Source organism: Haliaeetus leucocephalus, unplaced genomic scaffold (assembly GCF_000737465.1).
Source record: "Haliaeetus leucocephalus isolate CR32 unplaced genomic scaffold, Haliaeetus_leucocephalus-4.0 Scaffold206, whole genome shotgun sequence".
Classification (NCBI taxonomy): Eukaryota; Metazoa; Chordata; class Aves; order Accipitriformes; family Accipitridae; genus Haliaeetus; species Haliaeetus leucocephalus.
In genome coordinates, this window is record NW_010972642.1 from 2,209,609 (window position 1) to 2,225,756 (window position 16,148).

The 16,148-nt window shown below is 36.9% G+C and overlaps 1 protein-coding gene across 3 annotated transcripts in view; it reads right to left on the reverse strand.

The window, feature by feature from the left end:
• AEBP2 (AE binding protein 2) overlaps positions 1 to 3,884 on the reverse strand; it is a 32,407-nt gene extending 28,523 nt beyond the window's left edge. For 2 of the 3 annotated variants that reach the window (XM_010566109.1, XM_010566107.1), the window contains exons 1-2: positions 3,680 to 3,884; positions 356 to 463 (exon numbers count right to left, since the gene is read on the reverse strand). In XM_010566109.1, the coding sequence (XP_010564411.1) occupies positions 356 to 463; positions 3,680 to 3,871 (300 nt within the window). In that variant the 5' untranslated portion in view covers positions 3,872 to 3,884. The remainder of the gene's footprint in view (positions 1 to 355; positions 464 to 3,679) is intronic. The other variant, XM_010566108.1, reaches the window with a different exon arrangement.
• Between the last annotated feature and the right edge of the window lie 12,264 nt (positions 3,885 to 16,148).

A 16,148-nucleotide genomic window follows, 5' to 3' on the forward strand; every position in this document is an offset into this window, starting at 1 on the left:
GAGTTTAATGTGGATGTGTAAAGCATGGGGCAAAATATCTCCCTGTTACAGAGTAAGCAGCTCAACTGGAAAATGCACAAAAAAATTGATCTTCAGCACTATTTAGTTTTACACTCCCCTACCATTTATAGATTGAAAGAAACAGGGATAGAGAAGCAATAATGGTATCTTCACCTGTTTTCATAACAGAACAGGACCTTTAGGGACTATTATTGCAAAGATGAAGGCTCAGCTCATTGGATGCTTTTTAAGAAATCCTCCTGCGATGGCATTTTTCAATTAATATATTGTATCAGGAAAAATAAATAGGATCATTTTTAAAATAAGGGATGATATATGTTACAATAAACCTTACCTTGAAAGGTTTGTCCCCACTGTGTGTCAGCATATGCCTCTGCAACCAACTTTGACTTGTTGAAGGTGTATTATATACTTTGCAACCTTTCCACAAGCAAACAAACACCTAATAGAGTAAAAATTCAGTAAGTTTACACAAGTCAAAGAAAACAGTAAAAAAAAAATTTAAAAATCTGATTAGCAAAGAAGCCTGTTTTCACAATACAAAGTACTTCAAAGAATTTTGAACAATAACCATTTATTTTGCAACACAGTTCTCATATCTCACCAAGGAAAAAATAATTGCAACCACAAGTATTCCAAAAAGCTGGTCACCGGAATAAAATACCAAAAAAAAAAAAAAAAAGATACTCCTGCAGATAAACACAATTGAGAGCTACAGCATCCACTGTAAAAAGTTTGTGTTTGTACCCAATATCTGTATCTGCCAGATATTGAGACAGAAGATTTTTAAATGACAAATTTACATTTTCTGGGTAGCAGATATAGAAATTAAATAATTTACTCTCATAAGCAATTAATAATTTTATTCTTTCAGAGTGAAAAAGTGAAAACTCTTAATTACAATACAGTTGTTTAGATACCAGAGTTTTACATTATGGAATACCAGATACCTCTAGTTAGGGACTTATACTCAATTCCTGATGAAGAAAGTTACAAGTTCTCACAGGATTCAAAACCTATGGGTGTTTTGTGTTTCCAGTGTACAGATCAGTCACATGCACTATAGTGCAATTACGGGAGTAGAACTTACTCATGCTGCTTTTCTCTCTCCTGTCCTTGTGTCTGTCTATAACCAAGAGAATGAAAAAGCTCAATGAACTTGCCTTTCATTAGAATTTCCTCAACAGGTCTGTGTGTGAAGGGAGGTGCAGTCCTAATCTGTAGCAGCAAAATACAATCCCCAGGAACAGCACTGTCGATAATACAAGTTTTCAGAACTGCAGGAAACTGATTGGATTTGAGCTTCTTGTTCTCTTTTAGAGATTAAAAAACTCAGTCTTCAAAAGATTGTATTTTCAAAACAAAAGAGCAGCCACAGGAGTGCTATGTACTTCTTATATAATATATAGGTAACCCAGCTTACTAATACAAAGCTGGAAAATCCTGCATGTTTGTATGACTGATCCAGACCTACTGACACACAAGGCTCAAGCCCCTAAACCTTTGGTGTCTGCCACTCCTCAGTTTTGAGATGCCCCGGCAGCCACAGAATTGGAATTTCCGAGATTCCTGGCTCTGCAACAGCTCTGTAACTGTCCCAATATTTCCATCAGGAACTGCAGACTGTGGGGCACTCAGCAAAGGAGTATTACTATGAAGTTACAGACTGCGGAAATGCAATCCCTCCAAAAAACAAGCACTTGGTTTTACAACAACCCATCAGAAGTCCAGGCGAGGCTTCTTGGGAACCTTGTCAGAAGGCTGAATCCGAAATATTTCTGAAAAAAAATTTTGGGGAAGTAAAACTGTTTTGTCAAAAAGTTTCCTGGGCTCTTCATGGATCTATCTGGTTTGGAGCCATTATATCAGTATTAGGTTGAAAATATACATTTTACCATACAAGGATGCTTATCACATTGCTTTCAAGTTCGCAATAAGCAGTTACTACCTTCACTTTTCTTCAAATTTATAGTCAATGTAGTTAAGCAATACCTGAAATCCAATCAAAACCACAATATAATTTCTAACACCACTTAAACACCTCACCAGCAGGTGGCAGGCAAATCCTTGAAACAAAACAGCCACGATCAGTCCCCTTCCATAGCATCAAGTTGAAGAACTTCTCAAAAAATAAACCAACTCCAGTAGGGGGATAGAAAGTGTGAACTGAATGCAACAGTTATTAGACACTTGGTGCTTCCAACAAACTCCTCTTTCAGAAAGACAAATACAGTCTAACATTTTCTAAATAAAAATATCCATAAATCACATCACATGGAATGTAAGTGAACAGAAATCCAATTTAAAAAAAAAAAAAACCACAAAAAAAACCACCCTGAAAAATCTTCCAGTCCCTTTTTAAGAAATTAAAAGGGTTCATGGATGGCATAACAATGATCCCCAGAGATGCAGTTATGTGAAAACCCACAGGATACCAATTTATCTCATCCATTTCGTTGTTTCATCCAGGATTCATATTAACACTTTTATAAACCTATGAACAGAACTACAGAAATCATCTCATGGGTGGCTAAAAAGCCAGCTCACTGGATGGATGATTCTGCTTAGAGCTTAGACTGAAAAAAGTCACCAAATATGAAGCTGAAAGTTCAATCACACCAAAAAAAATTAGCTAAATACAACCAGAGTCACAGCTGTCTCAGTGACACAATTACATAATAAATTAAAGTAATGCAAATTAGCATTTTATTTAAGTCTCTTATTCACTCAGAGAGTAATGGCCAAAACACTTCACTTCTGGAGAAGTCACAGGACAAAAAGACAAAAGGTAATGACTATTCTAGGTTAAGATTTGATATTAGCTCTCCAAGAAATTGAAGAGCTGCAACATACAGCACCGAAAGCAGGCAGATTGCTTGTGTTAATGTAAAGGTAGTTTACACGACATATTCCAGGAATCAAAGGTAATTTGGGAGGTTGGGGAGGGCCAGGTAGTAAGTACAGAGTTGAAATTACTCTATTGGAAGATGTTTTGAAACATTGAAATTGTGAGACCAAAGGAAATGGCACCATTTGACCAGGGATTAGACTGAAATATACATGATTATATATGCACCTCAATTTAAAAAAAAAAAACAAAACAAAAAACAGTAGATGCAATTATGTTGAGGTATACTTGCCATCAGTACTACTGAGCTGTTTCGATAAGACTTTGTACTCTCAAGTCAATGAGTCTTACATCTTCCCTATTATACATTCTGTATATATTTTACCTCTACTGAGACTCCATTTGTAAAAATAATTAAGATATGACTTCACCTGAGTTCACTGTAGTAACACATACACTAATAGTTTTAAGAAAATTAATTCCTAATATAAGCACTTAAAGATACACTAACAGCTTCAGGATGTTTAGAAGTTAGCACATCCATCAAAAACCTGATAGCCTCAAATCATTTACTTAAAAGAACTTAGTACATTCTTAAAGTTCGACATTCAATCAAAAACACAGAATACCAAATCAAGTGAACTATGCAAAAGACAATAGCTGAATTCCTAATACCAGAATGCTGAAGGCCCAACCTTAGTTGTCACTAGCTACAGAACTGATACTTTAAACCATAAATTTTGCTACTGTCATTAAAGAGTAAAATATTGGCAACTAAGAAAGATGGAGAAAACAAAAAGTAACACCAACCCCTCCTCGTTGACCATCCACATGTATGGAGCGAATGTGATCTGCCAAATCCGGGCTGGAGCTGAAGCAAGCATGGCAGTGGTCCCAACAACAGTTATAAGCAATGCTTTTTGCAGAGGAGGCAGGAACTCCTTGTCCATTCATCATAACCGGAGTTGAACGCCCACTGGAAATTGTGCTGTCTACATCCATAATAGTGCTGCTTATGCTGCAAGACAAAAAAAAAGTTCACACTTGTTGCATTTTAACAGAACAAATAAAAATTGTAGCTCTTTGGGGTTTTGTTTCAGATATATTAAGACAGGTTGAAAAGAAAATCTTACACATTATTTACTGTGGTTCATCACTTTAAGTATAATAAATGTACAGTCAGGAAATAGCTACTATTACTCAACAGTATAACTTCTTCTGGACACTGGCAACAAAACGGAGGGATGGAAAATTCTCTCCTTCACTGAGTTGTCAGAAAGTTAACTCTCATGTGATTAACACAGTCATTTTTAAACTACATTAAACAGCCATTCATTATTTTTATTTTCCAGAAGGGGGGGGGGGGGGGGGGGGAAAAAAAAAGAAAGAAAAAGGGGTCAAAAAAAGGAGTAGAACGAAAAAAAAAAAAAGGCATGCTAGGTCAGACCAGAGCTCTATCTAGCCCAGCATCCACCGCTAACACTAGATCCTTAAAAAGAATACAGCACTAAAGTTCTACAGAAGGTTTAAGGTACTCCCACGCCTGCCCCAGCATGGTATCCGTCACATGCATGGTCTAAACTAATGTTTTTTGTTCTTTTACAACCTTCCAGAGAAGCCAGAAGCAGCAGTGGGAATACATGGCCGGCAGGAGTCATTTTCATCAGCCATTCTGCTCTGTATCTCAGCAGATACAGCGCCAATTATCAAATTGGACCAGAAAAAAAATTGCATAGAGTGTCCTCTCTTTTCATATATAAGCAAAAAGTATGGAAAGAGATCAATGTTCTTCCCAGATAAACATTAAATAGCTACTGATATACCCTTTTTTTTTTTTCCTTGTGAACCTGTTCACTGCCTTTTAGGACCTGTATGTTTTTGTCTTCCACAAAGCTGCACCATTACAGAACAGCTGATCTTTGAAAGGACCTCAGAAGATCAGGTGGCCAAACCTCCTGCTCAAACAGGAGCAAGTGAGATCAGATTGCTTGTGGTCTTGTCCGGCTGAGTTGTTAATGGGTGTCTTCAACGACTGGAGTTTCTGCTACCTTTCTGAACAATTTTCCCAATGTCTGATTAACCTAATTATGGGGGAGAGGGAAAATTTCCCAACATCTCATCAGAATTTCCAGTGTTGCAACTTCTGTCTGTTGCCTCTCATCCTTGGCAGCTGTAGGGTTGAGATGACTCTGGTTCCTCCTTTGCTAAACTTCCCTATCAGGTCACTGAAAACAGCAATAACCCTGCCCTTCTTCCCCCAAAACTGAAAAAACCCCCCAGTCTCTCAGCCTCTCCATGTATAGCATTTGCTTCAGCCTTCTAACCATCTTGGAGACTCTCCACCAGATCCTCACTAGTATGCAAGTATGTGGGATGAGTCCCAAACCCGACACAGTAATCCAGATATAGTCTTAATGGTGCCAAGTAGAGGTGAAGAATCACTTCTATTGACTGTACAGATACACTTCTGCTACTACAGCCCGGTATGCAGCAGTAATTTTTACATGGGTGTCTTCACATACTCTTCTGATCAAAGCGCAAGGAAAAAAAAAAAATATCTAATTACATTACTTTAAAGAAAGAAAATAATCATTTCCTATTCAGTTCTATGTAATGTTTATAATTTCCTAACTTTTATCACATCCCTTTTCTCCCCCACCTCTTGCACATAATTTCTATACTAAAGCATTTTGCTTTTAAAGGTACAGATGCTGTTCTGTATTTTTGACCATCACTGTTTACATACCCATTATTGTTATATTACATATTTGCAGATGGCTAAAACAAAAATTACACCAAATTTGAAGATATCATTAGCATATTTGCTCTTTTGCTCTAAAAGCATTTACTTGCAATTTCTCACATTATCTGTATCTTTTTTAACCACTACCGTGCTAGCAGTTTTTTCCTGTGATAGATTTTTGAAATCATCAGGCATCTGCCTTGTTTAGATTCCCCCCTCTCACCCATGCAGATTCCACTTCATTTATCAATAAAAAAAATGTCTTGCCTTAGTCAAAATAACAGATTCCCTTTAGCAATGCATTCCAGTTAAACTTTAGCTTTAACTACCCTAAGTAATTTGGTTTCATGAGCAAACTCTGATCTGAGAGATACCAGCAAGGTAACATAAATGCTGACTACCACATTCCAAGCACAGAACCCTTAAAATATCTTCTTCCAACCCATTAGTCTCCTGCTATTATTAAAACTGACCAATTATTCTTAGGCCTTTGTTTTCCAAATTAAAAAAGAAAGTTTTAGGGACCTTTCCAATAATAAAAGTATATCAAATACATACTTTCTAAATGCTACACAAATACCACACACTTTTTTCACCATCCCAATTTCAAAAAAGATCAAACAATTTACAAGGCATGACTTCTACCCACGAAAGTCATACAGGCTTTTTGCTGCTACACAGCATTTTTCCATGTGCCCACTATTTTTATTTTCTTCCCTTTTCTATACCCTGAACACACATAGCTTTCCATGATCCCTCCCCACCTCCTCCCCCCGCAACCACTCACTAGTCTTGGTTCCTTTCATGACATACAAGCTTGCAATCTGCAACCAGCAAATGAAGAAAAGGTGGCCAATAGAAGCCTATAGAAATGGTTTTGAAGCTGTTCCAGATTGCTGCCTTTCCCAAAAAGCTTATTTTAGATTCATCAGAAACTTCCAAAAAAAGCTCAACTAGCACTGAGCTGAAGCTATCAGTCCCAACAGTGTTAACAGCCACTAACTACTGGGAACAGTAGTTTAGGATCCCTCTAGGGAATTGTCAGAAGCTTTAAGTGCAAAAAATGTTGCAAGCAATCCCAGTTTTTCCACCACGCCAGGCTCACAATAGATGCAACTAGGAGACTAACATTCCCTCCTTCCTCAGCTGATGCCTAAGCCAAAAATTATCCCCAAAAGTAAAAGCTGTAAAACTGTATTATGAAAGCAAAGTTTACCAAAAGGATGATAGGAAAATTGAATAAATAATTGTGACCCCCCCCACCTGAGTTTGAGTTATCCAAATACAGTTCTCAAAATCAGTACTTAGAAGTTTGAACACATACAAGATGGCACATAGCCTGACCACTTCTGTCGCATACAGCAAAGTTACACAGATCAGTGGTTCCAACAGGAAGTTGCTTAACCACGGATGGCAAAGCACTGCAGATACAGCACTAATGCAATAGCTGCCTCAGACAATTTCATGGGGATAAGTAACCCTAACTTTCCCACAGTTGAAAGGTACTAAAGTACAGTACTTTATAAACACTTTAAGGAGTAGTTCAAACTTCCAAGCTATTTACAGTCAGTCCGAGTTTCTACATCCACTGACAGCATTAGTACCATTCTCGAAAACCCCACAAACAGGCATAAGCAAACTTCTGACTAAGAGGAGGTACAGTGCTGGTGACCACAAGGACAGACTATGAAGGGATATTTAGCATAGTTCTCTCAAGGGTTCCCTGTTTTTACAGCCAGGTCTTAAGCAGGAGAGCAATGAGAAAACATAACCCAGAATGAGTTCTGTGAAAGAACTGGGGAGGGGGCAGGAGGGGCAGGGAAGTGCACACTCATGAAGGTGTGCGTGTGGTTCCTCCGGTTCACAAGCATGCAATCTGGTTAATTTCTCTAAGCAGAGATGAAAAAAATCTCAAATTGATGAACCTGTAGGATGACAGTTTATTTCATATCGCAAATGCAATGCAATATACCTTGACCACCTTCTGATACAAAATCGCAGGTCTCTAATTTTACAGCCTAAGGAATGCAAATACTTAGGCACTTTTTTTTTTTAATATCTTATCCTTCCTGTAGAAAATTACTCTTGGTTTTGGAGAAAAATATGTAAAAGTCAACTACTAATACTGAGCCAGCAAAAAATATTCTGATAAGTAGGGTTATTAATGACATGAGAAACCAGTAACACTTAGAAAGCTGATTCAGCTATAATAGTTTAAATGTTTGCTTGGTTTGGTTCTAAGAGTCTAAGTGTTTGTTAAGGGCTAACAGATTAGAGTTGCATACACAGTATCAAAACTTACTATCAGAGGAACTGGAATAAAAAAAGGTTGCCCATAGCACTTAGACCAAGTAGTAGCATATAAAATTTCTTGGAAATTGAGGATGACGTGCTACATTGGACTGTGATTCTAGAATCTATTCAAGATATAGTCTAAAAATGGAAAAAAAGAAGTAGTAATTCAAATCCAGTTAAGTGATAACAAATCAGTATTTTAAGAGGGAATGCCTTCCTTTCTTCTAGTTTGAAGAACTTCGTGTAAGATGTTGGAGAGTACAGTTGTAACAGGACCTACTAGAGAAATAGCTAAACTGCTTATAAAACAAAATGGCTAAGAGTCACACAACAAGAGACTGCTGTTTTCTGATAGTTCTCTTGATAGGCTCCACCAAAATGCAAGAAACTCATTGCCCTGACACATTCCTTCTCTAGGAATAACCCATTAAATAAAAACGTAAAATGCATTTTTCTTTTTTTTCCCTTCTGCGCCTCCAGATATTTCAGATATGCCTCCAATATATTTCAGGTGATGAGGCGCCTCACAGTACTGAGAACCTAGAATTAGTTTCCGTCTTTCTCACTTAGTGAGTTCTGGGTCACCCAGGAAAGAGGTAAAGGCTGCAAAGAGAATTTGTAAAAGACTAGCAACACCTTTCCTCTCTGACACAGTGCCCTGTACATCTCAAGCATGCGCACGTTTTCTCTAGTCTTCCATACACTGAGAAAGTAACAGGAAGCTTTTCAAAGGAAAGTTTGTAGTATATATAGCATCAGAGAAGCCACTGACTTGGGAGGTCTCTTGCCCTTGACCTGCCATTTCAAGATGAAGCAGGAAGATGATGGTAATTTTTATAGTCAGAACTGCGGTTACCGCTAAGTCTGCAAAGACTTAAATGCAACACTGTTTTTGTTAGACCTGCCAATTCACCCACTTTTTTGTTTCTTGGGATTTCAGAAAGGGTGTGAGGGCAGGACATACAAGTGGGTAAGATGTGCACACACACTCCACCATCTTATCTAATCCGCTTGAGTCTTTTCCTGACCAAAGAGTGGAAGCACGTCAACTCAGCCCAAGAAGGGATGGACTACTAAAATAGTGTCTGTATATCTTTCAATCTATGAATGGGGCTTTTCAATCCAATCTCACTTTCTATCTGCTTGGGATGATCCAAGAGAGGGAAAAGTTCCTTAACAAAGGGAAGGTAGTAATGGAAATTACATCCCTCTGCTTTCTCATCTGAAATCCATAAAGCTTGTAAGTGGGAAAGTAATAATGTGTATCAGAGGAGAAAACAGAACAAAGTAAGGAAAACATAGACATTCTGGCAAACTACTGGTAACAAAACAAAGACATTGAAACAAATTTTTAGCTAAATAAGTTAAAGCAAGTTTTTCTGCCTTTTTCTAAGCCCTTTTTCCTCAGCCAGGAGATCTGTTTAAATCCTGACTGCCACTATCAAAGCAGAATGACACGAGTAGAACTTAAGCGCTTGTGGCATTTCCCTATTGCTAGTGACAGACAGGTTTGGGTTTGCTCCCAAGCTGTAAGCAGGCTCCAGCTCCATTGTAATGGATCTATAGACCATAGCCTGATGAAGAACATTAGACATTTGAGTTTCAGGGAGTTCAACTCAGGGGTCATCTTAAACAATAGAGCATCAAAAACAGTCACTGCTGGAGAGAGCCTGCATACACAATAGCTGTTTTTAAGAAGCACCATTCAAAAGACTGACTAATTACTAAAATTTAAAACTGTTACAGCAAGCACAACATAGTCTTCAAGCTTATGTTATCCCTGCTTTCATCCTGATCTGAGCACCAGAATCAACCTGAAGAAAAAAAAAAAATCACAGCTCTAGAGGCAAGAACTGAATGCCTTTCTAAAATACATTACTAAACCCACACCTCCTTTTACCAAGTCTGCAAACACTGGCAAACAGTGCCTTCCAAATGCAGCAAGGTAGAACCAAAACCACAGGATCTTCTCAGCAGAGTCAGACCTTCTTCCCTCCTCCCACAATTTTTCCCTCCACCCAGAAGGATCAACAGCTTTGAAATGATACTGACATTTAAAGTGTATTCATTAAGCAACAACACTAATGCAAGCTTAAAGAGAGGAATCATTACCTCAAACACACTGCTTCAGGTCTTATTTTTACCTATGCCTACTTTACCTTTAGCTAGAAATAATACATCTTCATAATCAAGATGATTAAGATTTTTTTTTAGCATCACTTTCACGTTAAAAGGTTACTACCTGTGCAATCTGTACGTGCATGTGAACCAAACACATCTATCTGGTTAAATCCAGTCCAAACTGTATTTAAAAACAATCCTGAAACTGAAACAAAAAATAGCTAAAAACTTAGAAGAACTTGCAAGTCATTTGTGCTTTGTAGAGAACAAAAAAAGTTCTTCAACCATTTTTAATCCTGGATTATTCTTTTTCTTTAAGGATCTGAGCAAAATTAAGCCATTGTTGCAGTCATGTAAACATGAATATGTTCTATAAGGACCAAAAATTTCCAAATTATTCCCAATTTAAAATACACACATTTCAAACCATGTATTTTACCACATGCACGTTTGGGCACTAATTGTTGTGTACAGTTAAATGCAAATGAAAATATAACAAGCCTGTGATTTAATGCATTAAAGAAAATGGTGTATTGCACATCATTCCTGACACACGCTTGGCTCTCCAAGGAGATCAATTTCGTCACTACTGCAAGTAATCCCTTCCATTGAATTTAATTAATGGAATGGCCCAAATTTTTTCTTTCCCTTTTTTTGTTAATCTTTCAGAACAACAGGCAGTAGGAGTCTAGAAGGAAAATCAACAAAAACAAAAGAACAGCAGCATAATTTCGTTTTTACTTTCCAGGAACCCCCATTAGCAACTGTCCACTTGAAGTAATAGTAGAGACAGGCACTGAACACATGCACAAAAGCCCAATCAATTTGCTATTATACTTTTAATGTCTGCTAAACGCACTCCCTCTAGACCTTAACTGAAGTAACCTTCCCTCAGGCAAAATTCAGACCTAACAGATGGGCCTTATACCATGCCCTTGAGGGTCAACAAGCACTGCTTCAGTCTGATCAACAGGAGCTCATTTCAGAGTTACAGTACCTCCACCGAGAATGCTGAGCTTCCAGTCCCCAGATGTTCAGTAGGTAAGCAAAGGACCCAGCTGATTTCAGCTAACACCAAGGGAAACGACTGTGACAGATCCTATAATAAATAACCTCATCTTGTAAAAGCATCAAATTAAAAATGAGCAGAGATTTCAGGAAACATACATTGCAGGGTCGCTAAAACCAACACTACTGAGCAGCCATCAAGCTGCACACTACACAAATTAAAGTAAGGAATCTTCAGAAACAGTTTCTTCTAAAGTACACAGTGATAATTCAGTCATAGAGCATCAAATCCACAGAATATTGTCTCCTACTAGATGAAAAGAATAATTAACATTCAAGAATCCAAACAGTACAAACCTCACTGGACATAGGTGAACATTTTAAGGATAAAAAAAAAACAAACAAAAAAAACCAAAAAAAAAACCCAAAAAACCAAAACCCGATGCTGCTAGTTTCTTTGGCTTTTACTAGTCAGCGAAATGCCCTGTCATTTCTGCATGGAGCTTCAGCTACATTGTTCCAATCCATGAGGGAAGCTTAAGAAAGAAAACGGAACCATAACGCTCAGATAAAACAAACTCAGAATAATGGAAACACTGTGAGTGACAGTCATTTCTTACAGCAACTTCAAGGGGTAAAACCTAGAATCCAACAGAAAATCTTTTACCACATGGAAGACTAAATCACAACTAGGTACTAATCCCAAAAGAAAGCAAACAGCTTCAATCGCAATCATTCAATTACAAATGCCAAGTCAAAACAGAACAAAAATTGAAAGGAAAAAAAAAATTGCATGCCTAGGGACATACCCCAGCACCTCATTATTTTCATTTCACTAGCAAAAGTCCAGAGTGAAAACAAAAACTTCACAAGTTTCCCCATCACTCTATTCCTTTCCAAGACAAGGGGTGGAAAACTCTTGTGTACAGTTCTGGCCAATGGACTAGTTCATAAAAACAACAGACCACCTAGCAGTTTTACAGGTTTTTGAGGCAACCAAATTCAAAGTGATTTACACTCACTACTTCCTAATGCAATCAATGGTCAAACAAAGACAAATCCTCAAAGCTTGAAAATGATCAAAGTATCAACCCTGAGCTCCCATCATTCATCAGGAGCTCCTACATCTGTCCTAGGAATTATATCTTTTTTATACAATCTCCATCACTTCTAAATGTGGGACCTGCTGTATCTTCTCCAAGAAGCATTACGTGATTAACTTTTACTTTTTTACCTCCCACCCAGCAACATGAACTGCAGACCAATGCTGTTAAAAACTGAAGTAGGACAAACATCATTTCTAAGAGCTAACAATTTCAATGGTGCAACTGAACTTGATACAACTGATTAGTAACAGAAATTGCTACACTGGCTCCTAAATGAAAGCAGAGGAAGAATAAATTCATATGTTTTTGTACTAAGATTTAACTTCTGCTGATCCTCAATGAACATTAAGCAAACTTTAATGCCAACCCCTTTATGAAGTTACTATCAGAACATCTGCATCAGGGTACCAGTAGGCAATAAAATGCAGTGCTCAAGGCAACTATACACAGGTGTCCAAGCAGTTTTAAAATAATCTTTGCTTTACGCTCTCCAAATGATCATGCCAATTTAAAAGTAAGATTAAAACAGATCCTAAGAAAAATTAAGAGCTCAGAAAACATGAGCAACCACTATGAGGCAGCAACAGAGCAGAAAAGTTTAACATTTGCCTGATCTTTTTTGTTCCTCTCCCCATCTTTGGTGAATTTGGTATTTTATGATGCATCTACATTGGTAACAGATATACTCCTACTACTAAATTTCCATGATTTATCAATTTAATTCCCTAAATAAACATTTATGTTCCACAAGCAAAACTTTTTGCCTTATTTTAATGGATGTAGTTCGATTGTGGCACACAAACGGCATAATGCTTTAGAGCTCTTACAATATCTTTTTATCTAACCAGCAAATAACCCAGAGAGAATTTTCAAATTAGAAAAAAGAATAACTTCAGCTACCCATATTTCTAAGAGTTTTTTTATTATTTTCCTGAGAAAACCATTTGTCTTTAAATTAAAGTATCCAAAATAATTTCATGACTGATAATGATCAGTATCTGAATTCAGGAAAATCTACCACCACCACCACCAGTAAGAAAAAAAATAGTGTATGCAGATAAACCACCACCAAAACAAAAACAGATTGCAGAACACTAAATGGCTGTCAAAGAGAAAGGTAATTCACATGGCAACAAAAAATTAGAATATCTGCATCAAAACAATAAGCCAGAACTACATGAAGTGAAAGTCCACCACTGTATTTTAAAGGCAGTGCCTTTCCTGTTCACATCTGCTCTTGCAGCTCCTATCCACAAAGACCCCTGATACCAGACAACACAACTGACTCCATGGCTCTTCAGAGGCAAGGGAGCAAAAGTAGGATAGGCAAGAAGTGCATATGTCAGCAAAGTTACTTTGTGAAAGTGAGGGAGAATGAACCTCACAAGTAAAAGATATAATACTAAAAAGTTAAGAAGGATAGAGAAGGAAAATAGCAGTGTTTGGTGGTCTAGCATTTTCCAGAAACACTTCCAGGTTCTTAATATCATTTAAATAAGTAAAATCAACATTAAGGCAACTTCTAGGTAAAGGAAAAAGACCATGATTTCCAGGACTGCATGATTTGAGGGCACCCACTCACTTGGAAGCACTTGTGCTTCTGAATCACTTCGGCATCTTTTTGGAAATCAAACCTATGCTTTACACAGATCAAGTTATTCTAACAAAAACTTTTCAAAATGAACAGGACTCAAGAAGTATTCATAAATCAATCTTAAAAACAAGGCTGCATAAACTCTTTATTGAGTATCTATACAGCTGTGACGACTAAGAAATCAACATAGTGGAAGAATAAAAAAGTCAAGGGAGAATTTTATACAGCATGACAAGCAATAACATTAAAAAACTTGTTTTGAAATTCATTTTGAAGCAATAACTTATTTTGGAGTAAAGCTGCATCTAGATTAGGTATAATACCTAGAAAAGGGAGCAACACTGCCAACACTTCAGATTGGCAGTATAAAACCAGGGGAAGATAGAAAATTTCTTCAAGACAGAGAAATCGAAGGAACTTAAAATAACAAACATGCACAGGAAACAAAACAAGACTGAGAAAGCATGTTATGAATCACCACCTCTCTAGAGCTGTTTCCACTCTCCTGGATCACTTACTTTGATTATTTAGATTGTTAGCCCTAGAATATTTGGGCTCATAATATTTACATAACACAAAGCCAGGTTATCACTGGGTTTGTAGCATACAGAGAGGAACAGGTAACACAATAAAGAAACTTGGAATGCCAAAATATCAGAAGAACAGTGAGAGAGTAGAACAGGTTAAACGTGCATGCCTTGTGCTATGACAGCACAAAGACTACATATGCAAAAGGATTACACAAATCAAGAAACTGTAAGTGGTTCTGCCTTAAAGATACAAATAAAACCGACTTTCATTTCTGGGAACCACATTATCTTCAACTTGATAATCTCCTTGGAAAGTTAAGGAACAGCAACAAGTGGTTCATAATTTTCAATCTTTACTGATAAAACAGTATGTTTACTAGCACAGCTTAAGACAAGCACAGAAGAAACACATTGAGCCATTAAAGATTTTTTGAACCATACTTTCCATTCTGAGAACCATAATCAATATGAAGTAATCCGCACTGGAAGTCAACAGCCTTCAGGCACGGTGTCAAGGAAATTTCACCTGCTATAACTATTACTCTCCCATTCTCCCATCCTCAGGATACCTTCCCTTACCACACCCCCAGAACAAAACCTCAGAAAACGAGAAGAAAAAAATGACCAAACGCAGATGCAAAACTCCCAGAGGAGACTTAAAAAACCCCTCCAGTTTCAGTTACTGTCATGTTAGGTTCAACTTAATAGAGAATAAAAATACATAGATAGGATAGCATTCTATAAAGTAGCAGCTTTGCCTACTCATACCTCAGTGAATAGTTGCTACTTCAAGCATTAACCAGGCACCAAAAGCAAAGAAACCAGCAAAGTAAAACTCCATAACTGACTCAATTCATAACAGAAAGGTCATAAATTAAGGTCTGATTCCTGTTCTGCTGGACACTGAACTACTACTTGTACAAATTGTCTAATCTACAACTTGGTGTGCAAGTTAGCCTAAGGAAGTCTTACTTAAAGACATGCCAAAAGTAGTTTTATTTCAAATGAGAAAAAAAAAGTTTACATTTCTCTGTTTACTGTGTATATAACTAAAATGTTTTCTTTGCACCCTTAAGATATTTAATATTTGGAATCTAAGTTATGATTACAGCACAATAAATTATAATGATCAAAATAAGGGCTTTACTGCAATTTTACAGGGGAACTAGTAATTTGTACAAGATGCTGCATGGAACAACATTAAGATTAACAGTAAGGGAAGAATCTTTACGCCATATTGTTATTTAGTAAAGTATATTTAATAAATGATACTACCACTATATGTGCCAAAAATTTTGTCTTTTACAGGTCTCTCAAACAACTTAGGTTCATTCTATCCCCTCTGACACTACACAAGCTATTTAAATTACAGCACTCTCCTATGGTGCATCAGGATGACAACAGGACTTTGAAGATCATAGCAAATCTTTTGCTTTTCAATCACTATCAAATATCTTTGCATATACCTTAAGCAACCCTCTATTAAAGAAAGTATGCATTAGCAAATGAAGTTTAGCGAAAGATATTTAAGATCTTAAATTCTAGTACAGAGAAGAAAATTAGATATGGGAAAAGAAATCCCTGGTCTTTTTTTTTTTTTTTAAACCACCATTAAGGGGAAAAAGTACACTGGGATCTTGAGTAAGAAGCTTCAAATTTTTTCCCCAACTATTTTTTGTTTTTCAGTTTTGCAAAATCACAATCTGAGAATGGTAAACACTATCTTAGCACATCACAAACCCAATGATAGATAGCAAGCATAACATGGAATATTTATATTTCATTTTCTAAAACAAATTTATTTGAACACATTCATATTCTAAACACAAACAACTCTGGGCAGAATGTATATAAAGTTATAAAAGGAACCAGTTATACAGAT